The sequence below is a fragment of the Corythoichthys intestinalis genome, chromosome 15, assembly GCF_030265065.1.
Source record: "Corythoichthys intestinalis isolate RoL2023-P3 chromosome 15, ASM3026506v1, whole genome shotgun sequence".
NCBI classification, from domain to species: domain Eukaryota; kingdom Metazoa; phylum Chordata; class Actinopteri; order Syngnathiformes; family Syngnathidae; genus Corythoichthys; species Corythoichthys intestinalis.
This window is the reverse complement of record NC_080409.1, coordinates 55,117,633-55,141,401: the sequence shown is the minus strand read 5'-3', so window position 1 is coordinate 55,141,401 and position 23,769 is coordinate 55,117,633. Positions and strand designations below refer to the sequence as shown.

Below are 23,769 nucleotides of genomic sequence, written 5' to 3'. Positions count from 1 at the left end.
CCATTTTTTTCTGTTTGTTTTCGTTTGCTTGTTACTTGGCAGAAATATGTCAGAAGGTTAGGTGGAAAAATACCCTGAAGCAGTCTCAAACCCATTTTCATTGCATGTTCCCAAAAAGAACGGATGACTGGGGTCCCTAAGTTGAATTTCAAATCTAATGTTATTGAACAGATTTGTTTGAAGATGGGTTTGGGGAGATCAGATGCCTACAATACTTTTTAGAAAGTCTATACTGTCCAAATAAGAATACAGTAATTAAAAAAAGACATCCATTGAGCAAGAAACCAGAAGTGGCCACACTTCATTTGCTTTTGTGTACCACACAAATTGACAAAACAGACCAGATTTTTTTGGACAATATACATACTGTACGAATTGAATTTGTTCCAGGACCAGGGTTGTAAGTCCAAATGCTCGTTAGTCGAGTGGGATTTTCGTAGAAGAATACAATATAATTCGATGAATTCCTTCCACAGCCCAAAAACCTACGGTAAATTCTTCATCAATATAATCACAGATAGCAATTACATACAGTAATAACAAATAAAGTATAAATAAAAATCGGAATAATAATAATGTATCGACTCTGGCTCTAATGTTGTGTTTTATATGCTGTTCCCGAACAAACTGACGAGAGAGTGAGAGGTGCGTTAGAGGTTTTACTTTCATTTTTCATGTGCTGTTGTTGTTGGTGACGGCGGACAGCAGGCGTGTCGTGTTGCACAAGTTCTGAAATAAATGATGAAAAAGCTAACAAACTGGCGGCTTCCTTGCTGACGTTACAATAATTGTCATCTTAACTTGCAAAGACTGCCAACGGAGGTCGGAGGACCGTCAAGATGCAAATGAACTGACAACAAGCATCAATGATTTCAGGAAAAAAAAATGAGGCCGTTTTGATCTGATATGCTTCCTGCCGGCTGTTAGCCGGCATAGGCTTCAGCACCCCCGTGACCCTCGTCACGATAAGCGGTTCAGAAGATGAATGAGGGATTGTGCCAAATTTGGTACAACAGACACCAACACAAAACAGCACGTTCCCAGAGGCGGGCGGGCGGGGCAAGCGGACGGGCAAGCCAAGCGGTTGCTTGGGGCCCCAGCTAATCATCGGGTCACGAGGGCTGCCAAATAGTACCCCGCAAAATGCCCATTGAAATGACACCGTAATAAAATGCTGTCGTTTGACCCTGTGTTTTTTATGAACATATTTTATATATTTCAACTTCATTTTGATGATCACTTACAGTATTTATTGTGCATTTGTGTGTGCAAAAAACATACACATTTTTGCCCCCAGGAGCTGCATATTCCCCGGCCTTTACTTCATGCACATCTGTTTGCTGCCAACAAAGTGGGAAAATCTGAGTGTCGTACCTGTTCCAAGTTAAAAACAGCAGCAGATATCCTCTGGATACGCTCCACCACCCTGTTAGGGTCCAGCGCCCCCTCGCTTCGTATCATTACGTCTTTGTAAAGATTCAGTTGCCATCTTACGGCGGGGTCTTCCGACTGGGAGCGGGTTTCCAAACAAGAGACATGTTAAACAGATACGTGAATGTTTTAATAAACGGCGTAACAATGATAATCATCTTCAAAATAATTAGGGATGTTTTCCAATCGCATATTTTTGCACCAGAGTCAGATTCACCTGATTTGGAGAATCTGCCGGTAGAGTCTCGATCCAGTACCGGGGGGGAAAAAAAGTGTCCAAAAAAAGTTGTAAATATGTTACTATCCCACTGCGCTGCCTTCGTAATGAGAATTATTTATAGAGAAGAGTAACATAGAAAACTGCTAGTCTTTATCTTCATTGAGTGAGTCCACTCACGCTGCCTCTCACCTACACAATGAGTTGCCACAGCACACTACTACTAGTGTTTAGCAGGCTTAACAATGATTGACATGTGGCCTTTGATGGCAGAGCTACCAAGCTTCTCTGGCAAGATCGTCCCAGTCATTCATCGTTCACTTTAAATCGCTAACTCCAAGGCACTGCTGACATGACCAAGAAAAGCAGCAGGAGGGAGAGTGGGAGGCTGTAAGAGCATGAAGCAGGAAAACAAATTTTATATATATATATATATATATATAATATATATATTTATTTATTTTTTCCCCCCCCCACTACAGTGAAACGAGACGAATCGTTGGCTAAAGGCGGGGTTTATCCTGCCCGTCGGACACCTCGCGTCTCTGGGGGTCTACAGTATGTGCAGCGGGCGGGGTTCGGCTGGCCCGGACTCTCTGCTTCTCTGCATGATGACTGGATGATCTGTCTGAGAATAAATCTCTGTTTGATAGACAGCGAAATGAGCCAAACAGTGATCTTGTCGTATAACATCCGCGTGTGGCATTTTCATTCTGTTGCTCCGAGTTCAGCCGGAGACTTCCATAATAATCCTAGCGACACTTGTTTTACTATAAACGACTAGCGAAAAATTGAACTTCTATTTCTGATGTTCGTTTTTCCACGATAACTGCTCGTGTTTGGAGACTTGACTACCGGCACTCTGCTTTCTTTCCCTACCGAGCAGCCCCTCCGCCGTCACAAAGGGCTCGCAGGCGGACGCACTTTGAGCTTCCCCTCATTGTGTGGTGGGGCTTGGATTTTCGGAGGTGCTGCAGTCTGGTAGACCTTAATACTCAGTCAAAAAGTTCACACTCACCTTTTCTCTGAGATGAAGATTTTGCCCAATGTGATCTTTGACCTCGTCGTCCGTGTCCCTCTGTGAAAAAAAAAAATCACCAGCTTGGACCAAAGTCTCATCAACGCCGCACACGTTTTAGTCTGACCATCAGATAGCGCGTCTTGGCCAAGGAGATGAGCTCCTGGTCCCCTGGTGTGCACATGTTTAGGCCGATCGGAAGCATCTTCTTGAGCGCGGCCACAATCAGTGATGTCTGGATGGAGTAGAACTCCCCTCGCCTTTTCTTATGTTTCCTCTCCTGATCTTGCCCACCAGACTGGGAAATACAGTATTCAATGCACCAGTCTGTATACAAAATAAACTAGGAAAGAGACAAGTATTCCTATATGTGTCAAAGAAACTATTATGCCTGCTGCTAGAGAATTTTACAGTATTCTGAGGCTGGCTGGGACGACAGTTTTTCCAGCTCAGGCACAATCTGGGGGAAAAAGAAAAAAAAACATGCTCCAAAGCAAATCGTTTCAAAACTGCTAACTGCTGGAAAAGAAAACTCCATTTGGAGCTGAATTGAAGCCATCAGGCTCTGTAAAAGAAAATATATATATATATATATTGTACATTTTCACATGGAAATAAACACACAGCTTTACAAACGCACATTTAAGGCAACTCTGTACTCAAATACAGCACTCCACAATCTATCGAAACAAAATCACGTTTCGCCAACAAGAGTCATCATTATTTCACAAACAAAGACGAACTAAAAAACATAACAAAATTCACTATGTCACACGCAGAGGTGGATAGAGTAGGCAAAAATTTTACTCTAAAAAACTGACTCAAGTACAAGTGAAAAAAACTTTAAAAGAATACTCAAGTCATGAGTAACATGCTGAGTAACTGCTAACAATGCCAGACTTTTTTTTTTCATCGTCATCAATATGAACTGTTATTGTATTATAGCCTATTACATGACCATAGAAAGCCCAAAAAAGTTTTGGATTCAGACTAGAAAATTCTACAGTAACGAAACACCACTCTTCCAAAGAGCAGGAGTGCCCTCTAGTGGAGAAAACATCATTCCTACCATGAAACGAAAGCCATCACATCTCTGGTATTCCGTTGTGTATCTGTGCCGATAAAAAAACTGGGAGAGAACTTGAAATCTACGTTTTTGAGCAATGCTGACTTTAAGTCAAATACTAGAATTTTTACGATGTTTTAAATAAGGGTGGGGTGTTATATATCGAAATGGAGATATATCACGCATATAAAGCTGCTGCCCCTGTGACCTGATCCTGGATTAAGCGGCAGATGATGGATGGATGGATGGATGGATGGATGGATGGATGGATGGATGGATGGATGGATGGATGGATGGATGGATGGATGGATGGATGGATGGATGGATGGATGGATGGATGGATGGATGGATGGATGGAGATATATGACACTTTATAGCTGAATAGGTTATCAATATGCTCCCATCAAGAATGGATAAATCTTCAATTAGAATAGTGTTAGCTGCCATTGACGGGGCTAGACCTCCAATTCATTTTGAGTGGATCGGACGTTTAGCACCGAAGCAGGAGCATTCGCAGCTAGTCTTGCGGGCATTTACAGGTCACTTCCTGCTTATTTTAGGGCATTTACAGGTGACCTCTTGTTGATTTTGAGTCCATTCCTATTTGTTTGGGACAGTGTTGTTTTCATCAACAATGGCAATAATTGGTCAACGAACATTTTTTTTTCATGACGATGACCAGCTAAACATAGAATAGCACTATGTAATATGGAATATTGTCAGTGTCAGCAAGGACAATATCAGCAACATAATTAGATGTGGCACTGCAGTACAGGTATTAGATTGATATAAAATAATATATAGTCTAGGGCTATAAGTGAGTAATTATAGCTTGCTTGCTTGGACTGAAATACTGTATGTGCAACACAGGAACAGTGCAATACGGTCCTGAAGTTAGCAGCGTCATTTGTGCAAAACAAGAATAAAATGTGAATTAACATTTTCTAGAGGTTGACAGTTTAGCGCAGGTTACAAACACCAGTTGGAGAGCGTTTATGGGGAGTTCCGTTTTTTGTGCTTATTTAGGGCAGTAATGGCCCAGGAAGGAAGCTGTCCCTCAGCCTGTTAGTCCTTATTTTATGGGTCCTGTAGCGTCTGCCGGAGGGCAGCGGGTCAAAGAGGCGGTGGCCGGGATGAGAAAGCTCCTTCATAATGTTATCGACTCTTTTTTGGTAGCGAGAGGAGACCGTGTCCTCGAGACTGGGCAGAGGGCAGCCGATGATCTTCCGGCCTTGTGTCGACGACTCTCCGTAAGGATCTCCCGTCTGCTGCTGTGCACCCAGCATACCACACCGTGATGCAGTACGCTCTCCACCGCGGCTCTGTAGATGGACACCGGCAGCTTCTGTTCCAGGTGGGTTTTCTTGAGCGCTCTCAAGAAGTGGAGTCGCTGCCGGGCCCTTCCTACCGCTGCTCTGGTATTAGCAGACCAGGAGAGGTCGTCGGGAATGTGCACCTCCAGTAGTTTGAAAGAATTGACTCTCTCCACGCAGTCCCCATTGATGGTAAGCTGTCCTGGGTCTGTGCTTTTCTTTCTGAAGTCAAGCATGACTTACTTGGTTTTTGTGGCGTTCAGAAGGAGGTTGTTCTCCGAACACCGCATTGCCCGTCTCTCAACCTCTTCTCATCCCCAGAAATGAGGCCGACCAAGGTGGTGTCATCGGCAAACAACGATTTTATTTGAGAGGTGGGTCGATGAGCGGTCAGAGGTGTAGAGAGTGAAAAGCAGAGAAAAATGTGTTTTGGGAGACTAAAACCTAACGAGGCGAGTGCCAGTTTTCGTCTGACGAGACGAGAACGAGACGAAAATGAGCAATAGTTTCCGTCACGTGTTCACAACGTGTGACATTTTCTCACATCGTATGCGCAGTTAGCACGCATGGTAGCAGTGTTTAGTCGTGTCGCTCGTGTGACCCCTCCCCCCCTTGTCTACGTGCAGGCTTGCACACACTGTAAGATTTGTTCTTATCTTGGTTTGAGAAAATATGCAATGTTGCTTTACCCTTTAAAGGTCTGTGCTGAGTGATCATCACACACTAAATGTAACTTGTTGCATTAACATTGAGCTAATGCTAACAGCTCTTGTCCTCTTGGACAATTTTTTTTTTTTTTTTTAACATACAGTAGATGGCGTCCATGTGGGTATAATTAACTCAAAATAATGTGTTTTCCTGCTGAGTGTTCTTGTGCTTGTCTGTCAATGTTCATTCGAAATAGCTGGAAACCTTTATTTTGGGAGTTTTTTTTATTTTTTATTTTACAGACGAAAACATTTTTAGTAAACGTCGACTATAGCTAAACGAAATTAGTCTTGAGTTTTCGTCAACAAAAACTAAGTGAAGACAAACACATTTTGAGAGTACTAAAATATGACTAAGACTAATAAGTATTATGGCCCAAAAGACAAAGATGAAAATGAAAAGGCCTGCCAAAAACAACATTGATTTGGGGACATTCTTGAGTTTAGTTACCCAAAATCAACAGGAAGTGACCCTTTAATGTTCTAAAGGAAAAGGAGGTCAGCGAAACTCGACGTGAAACGACGTGCATTTTGAAGCATTCAAAATGTCTGCCATTGACGTGCATAGACGTCCTATCCGTTTGAACTGGGAGGGTCGCGGCGGCGGATGACTAGTAATAAACTCATTTTAGTTCACAGCAGAAGGAAGAAAATTGCTTGCTTTTCTGTTTATTAGTTGTTTAGTACAATATCCCAGAATGATTTCCTAACAAATAGATGGATAATTGTTGTATCGGCATATCGTGAGATCAACGTTATAGTGAGTCTTTTTAGTCATTTTAAATACGCCGCGTGATTGAGGAGGACGGTGTCATTTTAGTACTTCCGATCGCTACCTTGTGTGTTATCATCTGACTGTATTGTTACTTCTGATTGGAATCATGGAGTCGTGTGATAATTGTTCGACGTCTTGGCGGCGAAAGGAGCCATTTTCGGAATCTCTGGCAAAAATAAATCTATTATATAGGATCAAGAGGAAAAATAAAGACTTTAGTGTAGCCCAAAGAAGCGAAGGTAAGAGTAGTGTTTCCTCTTCACAAATCTACTCAAGTCAAAGTATGGTGTAGTACAACTACTTTTAGATGCACATCTATTTTCCTCCAAAAGTCAATGTAAGGGGTTACTACCCACCTCTGGTCACAGGAGTTGAAGACACAAATGAAATCGGGACACAACAATAAGACTTGACTAAAACTGATAAAGCACAGAGGCACATTTGAGCTGTCATGTAAACATGCATTGCCGCACACTACCTTTTCCTTAAAGGACTGTATGAGACAGAGAGAGAGACAGAGAGAGAGAGAGAGAGAGACAGAGAGAGAGAAAACAAAAATATTTTGAAATGACTAAGACGAGGAAGTATTTTTGTCCAAACTACTAAGACGAAAATCCCAAGGGCTGCCAAAAACAACAAGGCAATTTGGGGGGGGGGGACTGTTCTCCAGGTGCATCTGAATGAATAAGAAAATTGGAAGTTCAATTCAAAAACGGAAACAAATAATCGTTACACTCAAGCGGTTACAATATTATATACTGTAGGACAACATTGCAAAAACGATTATGGTGAAAAATACTTTAGGTAGGGCAAAATTTTGTCTGTTTAATGAAGCTGTATAAATTTCTATTTGTTATACTATTTGTAATTCTATGTTATAGCACTCTAAAGTAAGTAATACGGAAGAAAGAAACCTTTGACATCTTTGTTTTGTTGTCTCCAGTCAAGAAGGAAAGGTTGTTGATTTCATTCTGGACTACAAAGTTCTGCTCCTCTCGTTTGAAATTCTATAAAAACAGAAAATCAAAATGGATGAATTTTTACCCAAACAAATGTATTGAGATTTTTTTATGATCGCTGCCATCTTACATGCGATTTACACCAGAGGATAAAAATCTCAGCAACCATCTTGAAGAGCTCGTTCGAGTCGGCGTCCGGTTCTTTGAGCCACCTGGACCTGAAGCAGAGGGACATTCGACGCTGACCTCGTCCACCCGAAAGATCTCATTCTCACCTGTTATTGTCTACGTAACGGATGAGCATGGGGTAAAAGGCGTAAAGGTCCCTGCAGAGCACAGCAAACTCATCCAGGATGAGCAGTTCAGCTTCCTGAGTGTCTCCCTTGCCGTCTGCCTTCAACAGCTCCTCTTCACTTACTACCTTCAGCGTTTTTTTCTTCAGCTTCTCCAGCGTGGGCAGGAAGTGGCTCTTTAGCAGGGTGTTGCCAGCTTTGCCGATGATGGGTTGGACGTACACTGGAAAAGCAAAAATGTGAACCACAAAACAGATTGTGTTTCTTATCGTTTGATTCGCTGTCGTGAATATGAATGATTACTACCCTTGCTAGACTCCAAACAAACAGTTCTTCATCAACAAAGATATAGCAAGTCAAGTGGTTTATGGTCATTGCGAAAATGAAGTGCACTGTAAAACTGAACAAGGAAGTCGGAAAATGACAAAGTAAACCACATCACTTTGTCTTACAATATTTACTAGCATAATTGTTGGATTTACTTCGGGTGTTAGAATGGGGCGGGGTCGGCACTGACAGGTGACCACAATAATAGTGAATTATAAACTCATCACATATAAGTACTGCGTCACCAGAAAGAAATAGTCACCAAGTAATCAAACGCATCAGTATCATTAAAAATAGGCGCAAAAGCCCAGCAAAATGCATCCTGAGACTTGTCATTGCATTGGCACGTCCTATGAATGTTTGCCTGTATTTGTAATGCTTTAGTCTATTGTCTCTTTGTGGTAACTTGTGTAAACGCGTTTAATTGGGAATGATTGCTTTTGTTTAATTGCGGACAATTTGGATCATTTCCATTTATTTGGGACATCAACTCCAATAACGTCAGTTGAAGTTGTTTGTATTTTTCACAAAATGTTTATTTCATCTATAAAACTGGAGTTGTTACATTTATCATCATTAAAGCATCCATTGGAGCATCACCATACAATTCATACTAATACGTATGTTAAATCCACGACCGCATATATCGGTGCAGGTTTGATATCGGATTTTTGGGTTGGACAACATTGGGATATCGGTTTTGAAAAATGATTATCGGAATACTCTAGTTAGTAGTCAATTATGGAGAATCAACCTCAGAACACAGAATTTTGATTAAACTCATACATTTCATGTTATGGAGATTATAGCCAAATGAAAATGCGACACTTGTTGAACTTTGAGATGTACACTAGTGTGTAATCATTCTAAGCAAAAACAACGTACTGTACAGTATATATAAAATCAAGAATCAAAGTGGCTCTTCATTTTTGGAAGCCAATTGAGTAGAGTATGACAAGCATACTAGTTTCTAACTGGATATGCAAATGCGGGTAAGGTGCCCACCTGCAATCCTTTTCATCCACGAGGCCTCGTCGATGCCCAGGTTGTTGTTGAGGATCTTTAAAATGTTGCCCAGAATGAGGCTGAGGTGCTCTGAGGTGACAGTGGCACAGCACACGCTGGCTGGCTGGTTCTCAGGCCCCTTCTCCCACCAATAGGACAGGTAGTTACAAAGCATGGGCAGCACGACCTCAATCATATGGGGCATCTCTGTGTAACGCGCTCCAGACTCGGCCATGTCGTCGATGTCCTTTATGAGACCGTCCAGCCGGGGAATCCCGGGACACATTCGTTCCACCGAATCCGGAATGCCCAGGACTGAAGACACCAGTGTGTTATTAGAGCAACATCCAGCTCAACGCATCTTGTTCAGAATCACTGGGGCTGGCTGCAGCTATCCGTTATTTAACTCATCTGTTCATCTATCAATTAGTTCACAGGTGTCAAACTGATTCCAGAAAGGGCCAAGTGGGTGCAGGTTTCCTTTCCAACCAATGAAGAGGATACCTTTATACCAATCACATCTTTTACATGTGTAATCACTTAAAGGGGAACTGAAGACCTTTCCGGATTTTGGTGTAATTTTATGAATATAAACTTGGGACAAGTTCGTCAAAACAACCATGACATTATCAACACGTAATTGTAAGGATAATTTGCGTTTTTTTAGGTTTTTTGCACTCCGTTAATGGTCCCTTCGCAAACCCGGAAGTGTGACGTAGGCAACAGAAGACTACTCACAGCTAACATAGCAGCAACAACGATGTCAGTGATATTTCCACCAAAGGTAACCATTCAGGATCGCTCTTTCGTGACGCTACCGATGGCAAAGGCTCCCAGGAAAGATGAACTACAATTAATCCCTACATGTTTGAACCTGAGGCGTCAGATGACAGCGATTTACTTGACACAGCAGATGGCGTCATGACGCCAATTGACAGCTCGACACTTCACGAACGGGAGAGTGAGTGGTAAATCCAGCATCGTGATTTTTTTATTAGAATGCGATTACATGGTTGTATATTTTTCCATGCTCTACACATAGCTAAAACTGGATATTAGGTAATGGGACAGCTCCTACCGATCTAAATATGATAAAGCTGGCCCAAATGTGGCTAAATGAATGCTCTACACATAGCTAAAACTGGATATTAGGTAATGGGACAGCTCCTACCGATCTAAATATGATAAAGCTAGCCCAAATGTGGCTAAATGAATGCTCTACACATAGCTAAAACTGGATTTTAGGTAATGGGACAGCTCCTACCGATCTAAATATGATAAAGCTAGCCCAAATGTGGCTAAATGAATGATATGTTATTGATATTTCAAAATAAATGACAAAACCATTTTATTTTCCAGGTGTTGCTGTAAACCGTCAAGTAATTACCCTTCCAAGAGTATGCCTGTGTCATCAGGAGATCCCAGACGTGAGAGCCAAACTTGCGGAGGCTGAAGCACTAACAGGGGCATGAATTTCATTAAAAAAATAAAACCATAAATTGTTAACAACATTGACACATTTTGTTGACTGTTTAATGTATTCTATTGGTATATAATATATTGTAATTATATTACATTCTGAAAAAATATTCAATAGGCCGCAATAATAAATGATACCAGGTTTATGTTGAATCAGCATTAGCTTTCGTTGTCAGATTGTGACACAACATGTTATACCAAGCACACAACGGCACGCATCAAAGAGCATAATTTTAGTAAGCAACACAAAGTTAGGATAGCAACGGACTAGCGCAACATTGAAAAATGATAATGGCAGTGGGAAATATGTATTTACTCTTTTCTGTAGCATGAAGTGTTCTCTATACAAAGATAATGCATTATCATTAAAATATGAAGGTAACTTGATTTTTCTTTTAAAAAATGTGTACTGTATATATGACTAGTTTATGATTTCATATCAAAATTTGCTACATTTATTTCTCCTAAATCATCGTCATCTGATGTCGCAGATGGAAGAAATTCAGCATCTGGCAGGCCTCATAGGATCTCTTCAGTCGTCATCGCTGGACACCGCATCACTTCGGTCATCATATGACTCGACCCACTCTCGCTTGATTTTGGGAGACTGGGTGGCAACTGACTTGCAACGCTTTTTTCATCGTGTTGAGGGTTTCCGCCACTTAATTTTTTATGTTTGGCTTCCTGGAGGGAAAAAAAAATCACAGCAGCATGAAAATATTGGATGAATCCCAATTTTAATTTAATAATAATTTCTTGGTGATCAAATAATAATGCCCCAGTCATAGCAGCATCTATTTGATGCTATTGTTCCCTCTTCAAATAGGCAGACCTTGATGTTGAAATATAAAAACAACGAGCCAAGGACCTATTTGGTGCTGGGGACATTTGAATTTACATAACACCTATTGATATAGTAATAAAATCACATGAGTAGACGACATGTCAGCCAACCTATCTACTCATGACAGGCCAACAGCAAAAAAAAATAAAAAAAAATGTCGCACTTCAACAAACTGGCAGTAGGAGTCCCCCTCGTTCATCAAAAAAAAAAAGCCATTAATGTTCTACTTACGTCTTTGGAAAACCAAGGTTGCATTGTTGTAGGTTTTCAAAGCTGTCGTGGCTGAAATGATGAAAACAATGAGCCGATTGGGGACCTGTATGCATGCTAACAAAAACGGTCCAAACCTTTACAGGAGAAGTTTTTTTTTGGACCACTCCTAGAGTCTCGAGTCTTCCTGTGAGTAATTCATATCGCTACACATCGAGATGGCATGACGAATCCCGCGAGTAAAACCCAGAAAATGTTTGCAATATATGGCGAGGATAGCGTGGTGCTATATTTCCGTGTTCAGAGTGGTGGCGAGGCTTCCTGGAAGTTACGTCACGAGGTAGGGGTCGGCAGGACGGCGCGTCCCTCGTTGCTATGGTGTTGCTATGGCCATAACTCAAAAACTACGCGGTCAATTATTATTTTTTTTTTTTTTATGTGACTTTTTGAGAGAGCGAATGAAGCATTTAATACAATTCAACTGAGTAAAACGCTTAAGAGCGAAATCTGAAAAGCTCTTCAGTTCCCCTTGAATCATTGTCAGGTGCTGCTTGTTTCAGCAGAAAGTTCATTGGTTCAACTCTCTGCGCGGTATCGGTTGGAACACAATCCAGCACCCACTTGGCCCTTTCTGGAATCAGTTTGACACCTGTGAATTAGTTTGAATACTCCAATCGTCGGATTGGGAACATTTGATGCGTTGCGGATTCAAGTTTAGTAAATGTAAAACATAGGCTGGATAAAATTGCACTTTGAAAAGAGCATTAAAAGAAAATTTCCCAGTGATTTTTCCAACTATGGTGGATGGAAGAGCAATAAACCCATTTCAAAATATATGAGCTTAGCTTCAAACGGTACAGAAAATAACTCATAAATGAGGATCCGCCAATACAAAAATCCACTAGTTAAAATGCTATAAAATGCTCATTCAAACACATATTCCCACAAAAAAAAACAAAAAAAAAAAACAGCTCAGTACACCTGTAAACTATTAGGCCATGTTTAAATGAGTTACGTCATATTCACTGTTACCACTAAAGGGCAGTGTATCTACACAAATCAATAAAACTAAATGCAAACACTTTCAAAACAAACCATTACAATGCCACTGTAAGTAAGCGAATTCTCAGAGCAGCAAAATTTGATCCAAAGCTGTTTTTTCATTCATCGCCGCAGCGCTAAGAATCACCGCGGCTACGTCACGTTGTGAGGGCAACGTGTAACTTACTGGCTCGCTCGCGGCCACTTTTGGTGTTAAAGACTGAGCAGGGGTTGTACATATTGAGCATCGGCTCCAGGAAAGCTACCGGCATGGCGCCCGCCAAGGTGGCCAGGCATTGGCCTAGAGCTGGTAGCTGTCTGGAGGACACGGAGAAGGAAGGTCAGTGTTTTTAGGGCCGGCTGGCTGGCATTCCACAATATTCGTAGAGTAACATAGCAGTTAGGCTCGTGAATACCTTTCTACATAGATGTTTTTTCCAGTCCCCAGAGCATACAGGCTGGTCAGGATCCGATAGCATGATACTTGGACATCATCCACTGGAATAGCAATGAGGAAACCAGAATTATTTTGGAACAGATAAAATACAAAACATAATCTATCGCTAAGGCTGCGGCTATCGATTATTTAACTAATCCATTCATCTATTGATGAAGTAGTTCGATTCATTGAGTCATCGGATAACAAACATTGATTTAGGAAATGGAAAAGACACAAGTGTAACATTTACGTTAACCTGCATTATCCAATGGCGCCAAGATTGCATTTTCAAAAGAGCATTAAATGTGCATACAAAATAAAAATCCCTGAGTATTTCTTCAAACTATACACAATTGCACTTTCATTTCACAAGAGCAATAAATGCATTTAAGAATAATTGAAAATACCTGAGCTTAGCGTCAAACGGTATTAAAAAAATGATCGAAGTACAACAAAAGAACCAAAAATCAGAGTTTAAATGTCTAATCAGTAATCAGTCAAATTGATATGTCATTTTAGTAGACCGTAATAAATTTGTAAAGCAAAAGTCCACTAGCTTAAATGCCATCAAAAGCTAACTTTTTTTTTTTTTTTTGAGATATGAAAGCTTCAGTACAACAACAACCAAAAACAAATCATTTAAGACTTTTTTTTTTTGCTTCAGATAACAGAAACGTATTAATCAACCAATCAATCAAATTTATTTATATAGCCCTTTACAAAACCCGAAAGGTCCCCAAAGTGCTTTACAACAAAGACAAACATGGCACATAGTAAATAAAAGGCAGGAAAGTATTATACAATGACATTAGGAAGAAAAGAAAAGAAAAGAAAAAGGAAACGAAACAACGCATCACGATTAGTCAGACAGCAAACAAAACAATAAAACAGATAAAATCCGAAAACATTAAAAACCCTAAAGAAATAAAACCAGGCTAAACTAATCTTGGGGAAAGGCGAGTCTAAAAAGGTGTGTCTTTAAACGAGATTTAAAAAGGCCTAAATTTATTAAGCATACGGATCCCCCAACGACGATCATCATCAGATCACGCACTATGAACTTGATTTATGGCCATTCAAGAGGACCGACTTGCATCAGGATTCCAAGGAATGAAACTTTGCGAGCTGTTCGATAGCTGGACATTTCGGAAGAGCATCGGAACACTTCGTCGAGCACGAATGTAAAAGAAAAGAAAAAGCTTTGTTTTGTACGGGGTTATTCAATGTTGAAGTCTGCCATTGTGTTTGGAGTTAAAACTACAAAAGGAGGGAATATCATGGATTCATGCAATAAGGCAAATAGCAGTTGTCCTACTTGTACAAGATGTTTCGTGGCTCTTGTCACGTATACCGAGGAGTTACCCAATGTTCCTGGAAAACGCAGACTTCTGTTTGCTGTATCAGGGCGATCGGTCATTTTGACCGATTTGACCCAAAATGTCAAGTCATCATTAGATAACGCCTGTGTGAGCTCTATAAAATCACGTTGTCAATAAAGTTCAACAGATCCCTCAACCGACTCGCAAAGCATCAGCATGATCTTTGAATTCCACAAAATTGAGTAACAATTAGTCAATGTGGATCAATATATCGATTAACAAACTGGTATCTTGAAAGTATAAGTAGTCACAATTGAATGTCATTGGATTCAAATGTAAAATGATCATTTTGATGTGCCATTTTATGAAAAAGAAAAACTTGCATCAATAAAATTGTCAAACACATCAAAACTGATTTGTATTTTTCATTGCTCTAGGCAAATTGGATCTGATTGTACTCTTCATAATTTTGTATTAAATCGATGAAAGGCCTTTGAATCGAATTGTCGGACAATATTGTTTTATTGTCTTAAGAACCGATGATGTATTGTATCATCATGAAATATTTGCCTCTGTCAAAAAGTTCTTTCAAAAAGAAAGCTGGCCAATACGCGGGGTCTGAAAGGCAAAGTGTTGTTTTATTACCTTTAAATACCCGCTATTCTCGCGCGATCTTGCAATCCTCGCATGAACCGATCGAGCCGCTCCACAGACGCGCTGCTCGTGAAATGCCTCCTATGGAAATTGACGCCGAGCGTCACTGGTGCGTTATCGCGGCAGGATCGTTGACGCTACGTTGACCTTTCTAGTGTGTTACCGGCGTGATGCTAACGCTACGCCAATACTAAGAGTTACAATTAGCGTCTGATGATCACTCAGCACAGACATATCAAGGCGAAAGCCGCATAGCATATTCTCTCTTGCCAAGATGAGAAAACACATCTTACCGTGTTTGCTAACAAGCAAGATCTTACATGAGTGACACGAACCAAACGCTACAACGATGAACATACTCCATGTACAATATGAAAATGTCACGCATTGTGAACGTATGACAGAAAGTATGTCGCATTTTCGTCCGGTCGTCATTTGGTGGCACGAAAACTGGCGTCGCTCTCGTTACGTTCTGGTCTCCCGAGCCGCGTTTTTAGCTCGCCGTCGTCCTGAAAAAATTGCGGGTCGACCAAATTTTGTCGTTTTTGACAAAAACAACGCTGCCGCTGAAATATTTTTCTCCATCCGCCCCTGTTCACAAACAACTTTTCACACCCAGCGCAGTTCCTTTTTGTCAAGAATCACATTTGCTCCACGTAGCGCATAAACATTTGATTGATTACGTCTCACAATCAGGTCAACTTACAAAGCAGGTCGATGCCAAAGTGGTGTTGCGTGATGTGTTCGAACAGAGCGGTCAGGATGGGGAGCAGCGCCACCGTGGTGTAGTTGATGTTCTGCGAAACACCTTTCATCTGCGAGCGCGAGTGAGTGAACTTCCCCAGTTTGAGGTTCTCTAATGTCCTTTCCAGGTCCTCGGCGGCATTTTCAAAAAATGTCCTGAGCCCGACCTTCACCGATTCCGAGCCGGACTTCATCACCGTCCTGCCGCCATAGAAAAGAGCCGCTTCGGCAATCGGATAGAAAACAGATCGGGTCATAAAATATAAGACGGCGCTTCCCCGTACGAATGTTCATGAAATATGAGACCACCTCGCTACTTCCAGCTCGGAAACATGGGTGATTTATACATATGTACAGAAAATCCAAGGTGACTTTGCTGCCGTCATTGTACAGAAACTCTATATGCGATGCATTAATATGATTAGTTTTCATAATTCATAACATAGCTAAATGAATAACAAGGCCTCGCTCGCTGTCTCCCAGTAGAACGGAGAAATGAAAGGCGAGACGCAATATGGATGGCCTTTGTTGTGTGGGAGCCGGATTAACAAGCGCCCCATAGGAAGTCTCGGGCATCATACTGTAGGCTATGCGGCGTACAACTTGTTTGCTTCATTAAATGCTAAAGGATGCTCTTGGCTATCCCACGAGAAAAGATTTCCTGACAACTATGCTTTTAATGAGGATACGCCAAAGATTATTTTGAAGATATTCTTCATTCATAACAGAGTCCTTTTGTGTAGAGTTCACTACGAGAGAATCATTTTATACGCTGCCATGTCTTATTACCCACCTGGTATCCAGTGTGTGTGCCAGGATGTGCAAACAGCTAACCATTGTGGTTGAGTCACTTCCTAGGAAATAAGCAGTCAGGATGAGAACATTGAAATAGGCACCGGCACCCCCTACCACTCTTGTGAGAAGAAGCGGGCGGGGTTACTCAAATCATATCCAATGTACTTGTCCTTGCACAGTTCACAGACACTCAACCCTGAATTGTCATGGCGTAGCCCTGCATGACAACTCCACTGATGTATCCGTTTGTGCACGAATGCGTGAGGCGGTGAGTGCCCATACTTTTTTTTTTTTTTTTTAAACTCCACGAGCTAATTTTCAAGCAACCAACTATTTTTGGTCATTACGATACGACTTACGCTGAATGTTTTCACTCCTTGGCCTCTTTACGGTTTAAGAATTGATGGGGAAGTTGCATCCGGGGGTGAAAGTGGCTAGAATTTCTTGCTGGCACTTCCTTACATAATGGTCGCCACGGCGCTACAATATTTTATATATCCCTCCCCCCCAAAACCAAAGAAAACTGCTTTTGTCATGGTTATACCTATAACGCAAACCCCAAACCGACATAACACATGCATTAGGCTACTGCATTACACATACTGTCAGCAAGGCATGCATGAGAAACTGATTTTTTCCCCCAAAATGTTTTTTAATGATTTACAAAATATCAGTTAACAAAAACACGAGTTACGGCAAACTCCATCTCCTCTCAAAAAATACTTGATACATGCGCACACCCACACACATAATAAAAACATTACAGACGACATACAGTATACACAGAGTAGGAGGCAGCTTACCAAAGAGGGAGATCCTATGTCTGACAAGAGCTGCCAGTTTACAAAACAAACTGGACGTGTGAAAGTTAGAAAAGGGAAGGAATTGACAACGTTACAGTGAGTAAACAGCCGAACTGTAAATAACGTCTGTTGTCATGCAGTTACTGTCATGCTGAGCACATGAGTGAAGTGTGCATGCGAGGCAATGTGTTGACCTGGTAACCATTTCTTTCTCCTTGTTGGAGGCGTAGCCGCTGCTGCTCAGATTTTGATTGGGTGACGACAGGAAGTAAAGGGAGTGATTCTTGAAGTACTGGTCAATGAGCGGGAGAAGAACCTGGATAGGTAACACCTGATGAGTTGCTTTTTTTAACATATACGCTGCACACGCAGTCAATGCATCAGTCTTAGTTTCAGACAATTGCACGAGTCACAAGTAAGTCCCGAGTCTTACCCGTTGTGGGCAAGTCGAGTCGAGTCATAAGGGTATATTGAGTCGAGTCGAGTCTCGAGGTCATGTCGACTCGAGCCCGGTCACAAGGTTGAAAAGACGAGCCGTGTCAAGTCAAAAGATTGCAGAGTCACACGTTAGTTTGACCATTATTGCCTATCCCGGTTTATCTTCGAGGGATACGTTAGCTGTTAGCTAATGTGCAGGTGTGGCGGTCAAAGTTTCAAGTTGTGCCTTCTTTGTCGCAAATGTCGGCGTCGCAGGTCTCGCATGTTGCCTTTTGGTGTTTTCTATTGGAATGGAAGATTTTGTAGGCAAAATGAATCGCTTTGCGAACCGGCACTGCTGACGTTGCCACGATTTGTCTCGAAGCACACTCAGTTGTTTACCTTGATGTTCCGTGAGGGCGCGGCGAGAGCGGCCTAGGCGACCGAACGGATCGCTGGCAGGTGGGAACGAGCCGAGTCTCGAGTTATTGATTCACGAGTCCGGTCGAGTCTCGGGTCTTAAGCGAGTCTAGTCCCAGTGCGTTCCGAGTTGCGAGTGGTCAGATTTGTCGACCCGAGTCCGACTGTCTGCTTACTTTGGCAAAAAACTTGATCTCTTGTTCGTGAGGTGACCTGTCCGTTTTGCCACTGGCAGCCATGACCTCTGGTTGAATAAATCTTCAAATTAGAATTCAAACATTGTTCATTTTTTTCCATGATTGCATTATCCTACCGAGGTGAGAGATGAACTCCTGGGCGGAGTCGACATACTTGAGCAGCTTCTTGAGAAACCTGTAAGCGAACCTTTTTTCCATGGAGGAGGAATCCTGCTCCGAGTCCCTCAGACCTCTGCAACACAAAAATCCTGTCAAACGACGACTCGAGACGAGCCCAATCGGTGTCCGCACCTCGTGACGCCGTAGCCGTGGATTTGCAGGAAGCGAAGGAGATCTTGGGCTTTTTCTCGATCGCGAGCTTTTTCCTTGGCTGTCAGTGACTCGTAGGGCACCGGCAAAGGGTGCGGACCGCCACCTAAAAGCGCAATATTTGACTAGGCACTGCCAAAGCAGAGTGTGATGGAGATACAGCACTGGTTACAGTATGCAGCGTATCATTTTGTGATTTTCTTTTGTCAAATAAGAAAGCCCTTGCCAACTTTTTATGAGTGACTTTTCACCTAAGGCAATGAAAAAGAAGTCAGAAACTAAGCACCTGAGACAGTTATGGACCTACATGCTCAGTTTGGCATCCAAATGCCTTGACATATTATCCAGTGAAGAAATTTACGGCACGTGTGTAGTAATGTGTTACATTTACACCGTTTTTTTGAGTAACTTTTTGAGAAAAATGTCCTTCCTAGAGTAGTTTTGCCATGCAATACTTTGAAATTTACTTGAGTAGATTTGTGAGGCACAAACACTACTCTTACTCGCTACACCAGTCGTGACAGTCGCCGTCTCCGTTTCACCAATGAGACATCGCAACAATCACACCAATCAGAGGTAACAATGTTTTTCCTCCAGTAGAGGGCACTCGTGCTCTTTGGACGGATGATGTTTCATAGTGTTGTTCTGATCCGAATTTGAGGATTTTTGATCATCTTTTTGGCCTCATATGGTCATGTAATAGGTTATAGTAAAGTAAAACAATAATAATAATAATAATAACAGTTCATTTCGATGAAGTTGCGCTGAGAATAAAAATTTATTAAAAATCTGACATTTTAAGCAGTTACTTGCAATGTAACTCATTACTTGAGTATACTTTTTTACTGGTAAATTTCTGGAAGACTACTTTTACTTGAGTAATCCTATTTAGAAGTAACAGTAGTCTTACTTGAGTAAAAATGTTGGCTACCAGAGAGGTGGGTGGTAACGCGTTTACTCCGATACATTTACTTGAGAAACTTTTGGAGAAAAATGCACCTATAAGAGTAGTTTTACCACGCCATACTTTTGACTTTTACTCGAGTAGATTTGTGAAGAAGAAACGCTACTCTTACTCCACTACTTTGGGCTGCACTAGAGTCGCTCCTTTTTTTTCGATCTTTATTTTTACCAATACAGCGGCTCACCCGGTCTCACCAATCAGACGCAGCAGCAACAATAGTCACATGACTCCGTGATACCAATTAGACGTAACAATACAGATACTTCACCACACGCGACGCAAGCTTGCAGTCCAGTCTTATGATCACAACAAGTGGCGTCGTCAAAAATAAAGTATTTCAGATAGAGCGCTGCCGTCAAAAATAAAAGTGCGGAATTCAAACTCTCCTTCCGCTTTTATTTGGCACCGATAGACCACGGAAAAGAAGAGCAACTTTTAGGCTAGGTTCATACCGCAGGTCTTAATGCACAAATCCGATTTTTTTTTTTTTTTTTGGCCTGCCCGTTCGAGTATCCCGCATGCGCACTACTCTGCGCTGAGGAAACTGCCCCGCATGCGCAGGAGCATCAAAACAAATGATCACACATGCTGCCTCAACGTCATTCAAAGGTGATCATATTTTGATTTCCAAAAAGAGGACACAAATAACAGACATGAATAATCCCTGTTTAGTCTTATATTCAAAGTTTATATGGATCGATAGTAAGCACGCACTGTCCGTGCGTGACACACACACACACTTCTATACTTCTACACACACACACACGTCCCGACTCTCGGCCGTGTAAGCAATCTTGAAATATCGCTCATATGGAGCAGAGAGAAAACCAAACATTCTCAGGCTTTTCCTAAACCCATTTGAAGTTTTTTATGACTGTTGTCAAGCCCGACCCTTCTCCAAAAGCCGTGTTCAAGGCAAGCTAGGCGGTAACACACAGCCGCACCGCTACTGTCTCTCTTGCTCCTCTTTGATGACGTAATTGCTGCATGAATTCCGATTTGGGAGACTTGACGGTTCAGACCGCCGCGACATTCTGGAAAAATGTGGCACCAGATCGGATTTAAACCACATACGAAATTGAAACAGTGGAGTTGTCGATGGTGACGGGGGATGGCTATAGTATTTGGATATGGTGGATTTGGAGCCGATGAGGAGCACCTCGGTTTTAATGCTGTTGAGTTTGAGGAAATTTTGCGTGAGCCACTTTTTTATTTCGATAATACGGTCAGTCAGCAAGGTGGGCGAGAGAGAGTAGGAGGCTTCCGAAGTAAGGTAGAGCTGTGAAAGTTGATGTTGAATTTACGGAAAACATTGCTAATGGGGAGGAGATAAATGATGAACAGTAGGGGCTGTGACTGTGAATGTTCATTTTCCAGTGCCATTGGCGTCAACAGCAGCCACTAAGTCAAAGCTTTCGACCACTGCTGGACTGGCCATCGGGCATACCGGGCATTTGCCCGGTGGGCCGATGGCGATTTTGGGCCGGTCCTGAATTTTATTTTATTTTTTTTACCTAACGGCATTAATCACATTGGTACACAAAACTGGTAGATCGGCCCATCAGTCAAGATTGGTTATGGGCTGGACCAATTACAAACGAGGGCCGATGCCCCCTCCCTCTTGATCAGAGGTATCAGATATACATTAATCAGACATAGAGAGAGAGGAGATAAACAAAATGGATAACTACAAGAAAAGGAAAGGAGGCGCGGAAAAAATTAGAGATAGAAAGAGACAAGCCCTTCATGCGGATGCCGCTAAATGTGTTAAAATAACACAGATGTTTGCCGGTGGCGGAGCTTCCTCTTCAGCGACAGCAGCAACCGCAGGTTACGATGGCGGGGGGGGCCGTCAGGTGGATGAGGGGAAGGGGAGGCAGGAGGAGAGACCCGCGGCCGCCGGCGGTCCGAGTGGAGGGGAATCTGAACTTCAGGTAAGAAGTGTTGAACTGCAGTCTATCTGGTTCAGATATGAATTAAGCGTGGGTGTAGTTTATTTTCATTGCGCTCGCTAACTCTTAACACCGCCAGTAGTTATAATTAGGCCGTTAAGCAATGTAGCTAGCTGTGCATGCAAACTAACATGATGGGGTTTCTCTAATGCTGGACGGTTTCTATGATGCTATTCTAGTTGTAATTATGTTAGTGCTTAAGTAACTTTATTTTATTAATTTAGTTAAGTATTATCTGTATTTGTTAGGTAGTTAAAAACTTTATAAGGTCGAGCGGACGCGCCGGCGCGTCCGAGCACATAACTTTTTTTTTGAAAGACAACACAGGCAAGATCTAGCCTGGTAGTTTCCATTCCAACTTCTGTCAAAAGTGCGAAATCTCAACTATATGACAGTTTATGAGTGGTCTCAATTGGCAAAGTTAAACCATATTTATGATAAGTCGATCACTCCATTTGGAAGGCTGCCGTGGTCACATTTTGATATTCATCTCATCTCTGTTCCTCTCTGTCCTTTTTTCTGGATCCCATCATGTTCTATGTTTGTTCAGGAGGTTCACTTGACCATGCAGACTTTTGGATTCCTCTAAGTAAGTACTGTATAGAATACATGATTCAACTGAGTAAAAATACCAACACTGTGATCATCAGAGCAAGTCCATCAGGTGACATTCTTTTTCACCTCTGTCTCCTTTCATTTTGAAGGTTCCCATGTTTGAGGAAGCATTTGGTGTTGCTGTGCAAAGTGTTGCTGCAGTGGAGGTTCAAGGTTACTGTTTATTGATATGGTAAGTACATTAGTCAGTGAAAATATCACTTAATTACTTCTGCTTAGTTGGTTTGTTTGTGTACGGTACAATTCAAAAAGTTATGGACGGATCTTAATGAAATTTTCAGGAAATGTCCACTCTGGGACAAGGAAGAGATGATTCAATTTAGATTTAGAGGTGATCCGGATCACTGTCTTGATCCAGGATTTTTTTTTGAAGGATTCTTTATCATTGCAGGATAGGGCGATTTTCAGCATATGTGTATGCAACTCCAAGAAAATTGCCCAGATTGCTTGTAAAAAAAAAAAAAAATTTTAAATACAGGACATGGCCATGGTAGTTGCTATGAAATGACACATTATGATTTGAATTCTGCCAATATTCTGGGTACTGTGATCCAGTACATGAGAAAAATAGGGGCTTATCACATTTTTTTGACAGTGAGGTAACAGATGAGGGTACAGACATACAAACAGGTCTGTGCTCTGTGTTTTTATAGTTACAGTCTGTAATTTACACATTTTAATATTCATCTCAACTCTGTGCCCTATTTTTCAGGATCCCATCATACTTTGTTCATTGTTTGTTCAGGAGTTTGCCCTAAGTAAGTACTATATGGAGTATATGATGCAACTATTTTCCCAGATTTTTTCTAGAAACCAGTACTGTGATCATACAAGTCCATAAAGTGTTATTCTTTATCACTTATCTTCCTCTGTCTCCTTTCACTTTTTAAAGGTCTCCGTGTTTGAGGGCCTATTCTGTGGATATATTTATTTGCACTTTTATTGATGCAGTAAATAAATAGTCTATGAAAAAATCACTAAATCTGTCATTTATTCATTTTAATATATTCATCAATGATCATGTCTCACCTCTATTCCGTATTAATCCCTGTCCTAATTTCAGGATCCCATCATACGTTGTACATTGTTCAGGAGGTTAACTAGACCATGCAGCCTTTTGATATCCGCTAAGTACTGTATAGAATATTGGAACTGGAAGGATGGTGTATGTTTAAGTTTATGTTTAAGTATATATACACCAACAAGACAGCGTGAAAGCATTGTCACAAGAAAGTTTGTTTTCATTCATAGGCTTAATTGTCTTTCCATCAATACCTGGTGGGCCGGTCTCGGCTCAAAATGCCCGGGCCGATTTTTTGTCCCAGTCCAGCCCTGCTTTCGACCAAAAATAAACTAGTCCGGCCCATGTGACTTTTAATTGCACGCCAACCAAAATGAGTTTGGCACCCCTGATCCAGTGATGCCATGGGTTAACCCTAACCCTAATTGACATTTG

At 41.6% G+C, this 23,769-nt stretch overlaps 1 protein-coding gene and 2 long non-coding RNA genes across 11 annotated transcripts in view; 1 reads left to right on the top strand and 2 right to left on the bottom strand.

Moving 5' to 3' along the window:
• Positions 1–23,769, bottom strand: part of LOC130931032 (ryanodine receptor 3-like) — a 201,207-nt gene that overhangs the window by 46,898 nt on the left and 130,540 nt on the right. For 5 of the 9 annotated variants that reach the window (XM_057859488.1, XM_057859487.1, XM_057859492.1 and 2 more), the window contains 16 exons: positions 18,765–18,888; positions 18,590–18,705; positions 18,453–18,520; positions 17,634–17,755; positions 17,440–17,489; positions 16,635–16,695; positions 15,804–16,042; positions 13,102–13,183; positions 12,873–13,003; positions 9,112–9,426; positions 7,762–8,002; positions 7,617–7,704; positions 7,442–7,534; positions 2,794–2,964; positions 2,667–2,726; positions 1,375–1,509 (listed from right to left, as the gene is read on the bottom strand). In XM_057859488.1, coding sequence (XP_057715471.1) covers positions 1,375–1,509; positions 2,667–2,726; positions 2,794–2,964; positions 7,442–7,534; positions 7,617–7,704; positions 7,762–8,002; positions 9,112–9,426; positions 12,873–13,003; positions 13,102–13,183; positions 15,804–16,042; positions 16,635–16,695; positions 17,440–17,489; positions 17,634–17,755; positions 18,453–18,520; positions 18,590–18,705; positions 18,765–18,888 — 2,096 coding nt within the window. Of the gene's footprint in view, positions 1–1,374; positions 1,510–1,648; positions 1,676–2,666; positions 2,727–2,793; positions 2,965–7,005; positions 7,021–7,441; positions 7,535–7,616; positions 7,705–7,761; positions 8,003–9,111; positions 9,427–12,872; positions 13,004–13,101; positions 13,184–15,803; positions 16,043–16,634; positions 16,696–17,439; positions 17,490–17,633; positions 17,756–18,452; positions 18,521–18,589; positions 18,706–18,764; positions 18,889–23,769 lie in introns of all 9 variants that reach the window. The other 4 variants (XM_057859483.1, XM_057859486.1, XM_057859484.1 and 1 more) reach the window with 3 other exon arrangements.
• LOC130931036 (uncharacterized) lies at positions 11,198–12,847 on the bottom strand. Its single transcript, XR_009067155.1, has 3 exons — positions 11,782–12,847; positions 11,666–11,716; positions 11,198–11,274 (listed from the first exon to the last, which is right to left on the bottom strand). It is a non-coding gene; the product is annotated as an uncharacterized LOC130931036 (long non-coding RNA).
• On the top strand, positions 21,619–23,678 carry LOC130931035 (uncharacterized). Its single transcript, XR_009067154.1, has 4 exons — positions 21,619–22,287; positions 22,403–22,485; positions 23,026–23,071; positions 23,206–23,678. It is a non-coding gene; the product is annotated as an uncharacterized LOC130931035 (long non-coding RNA).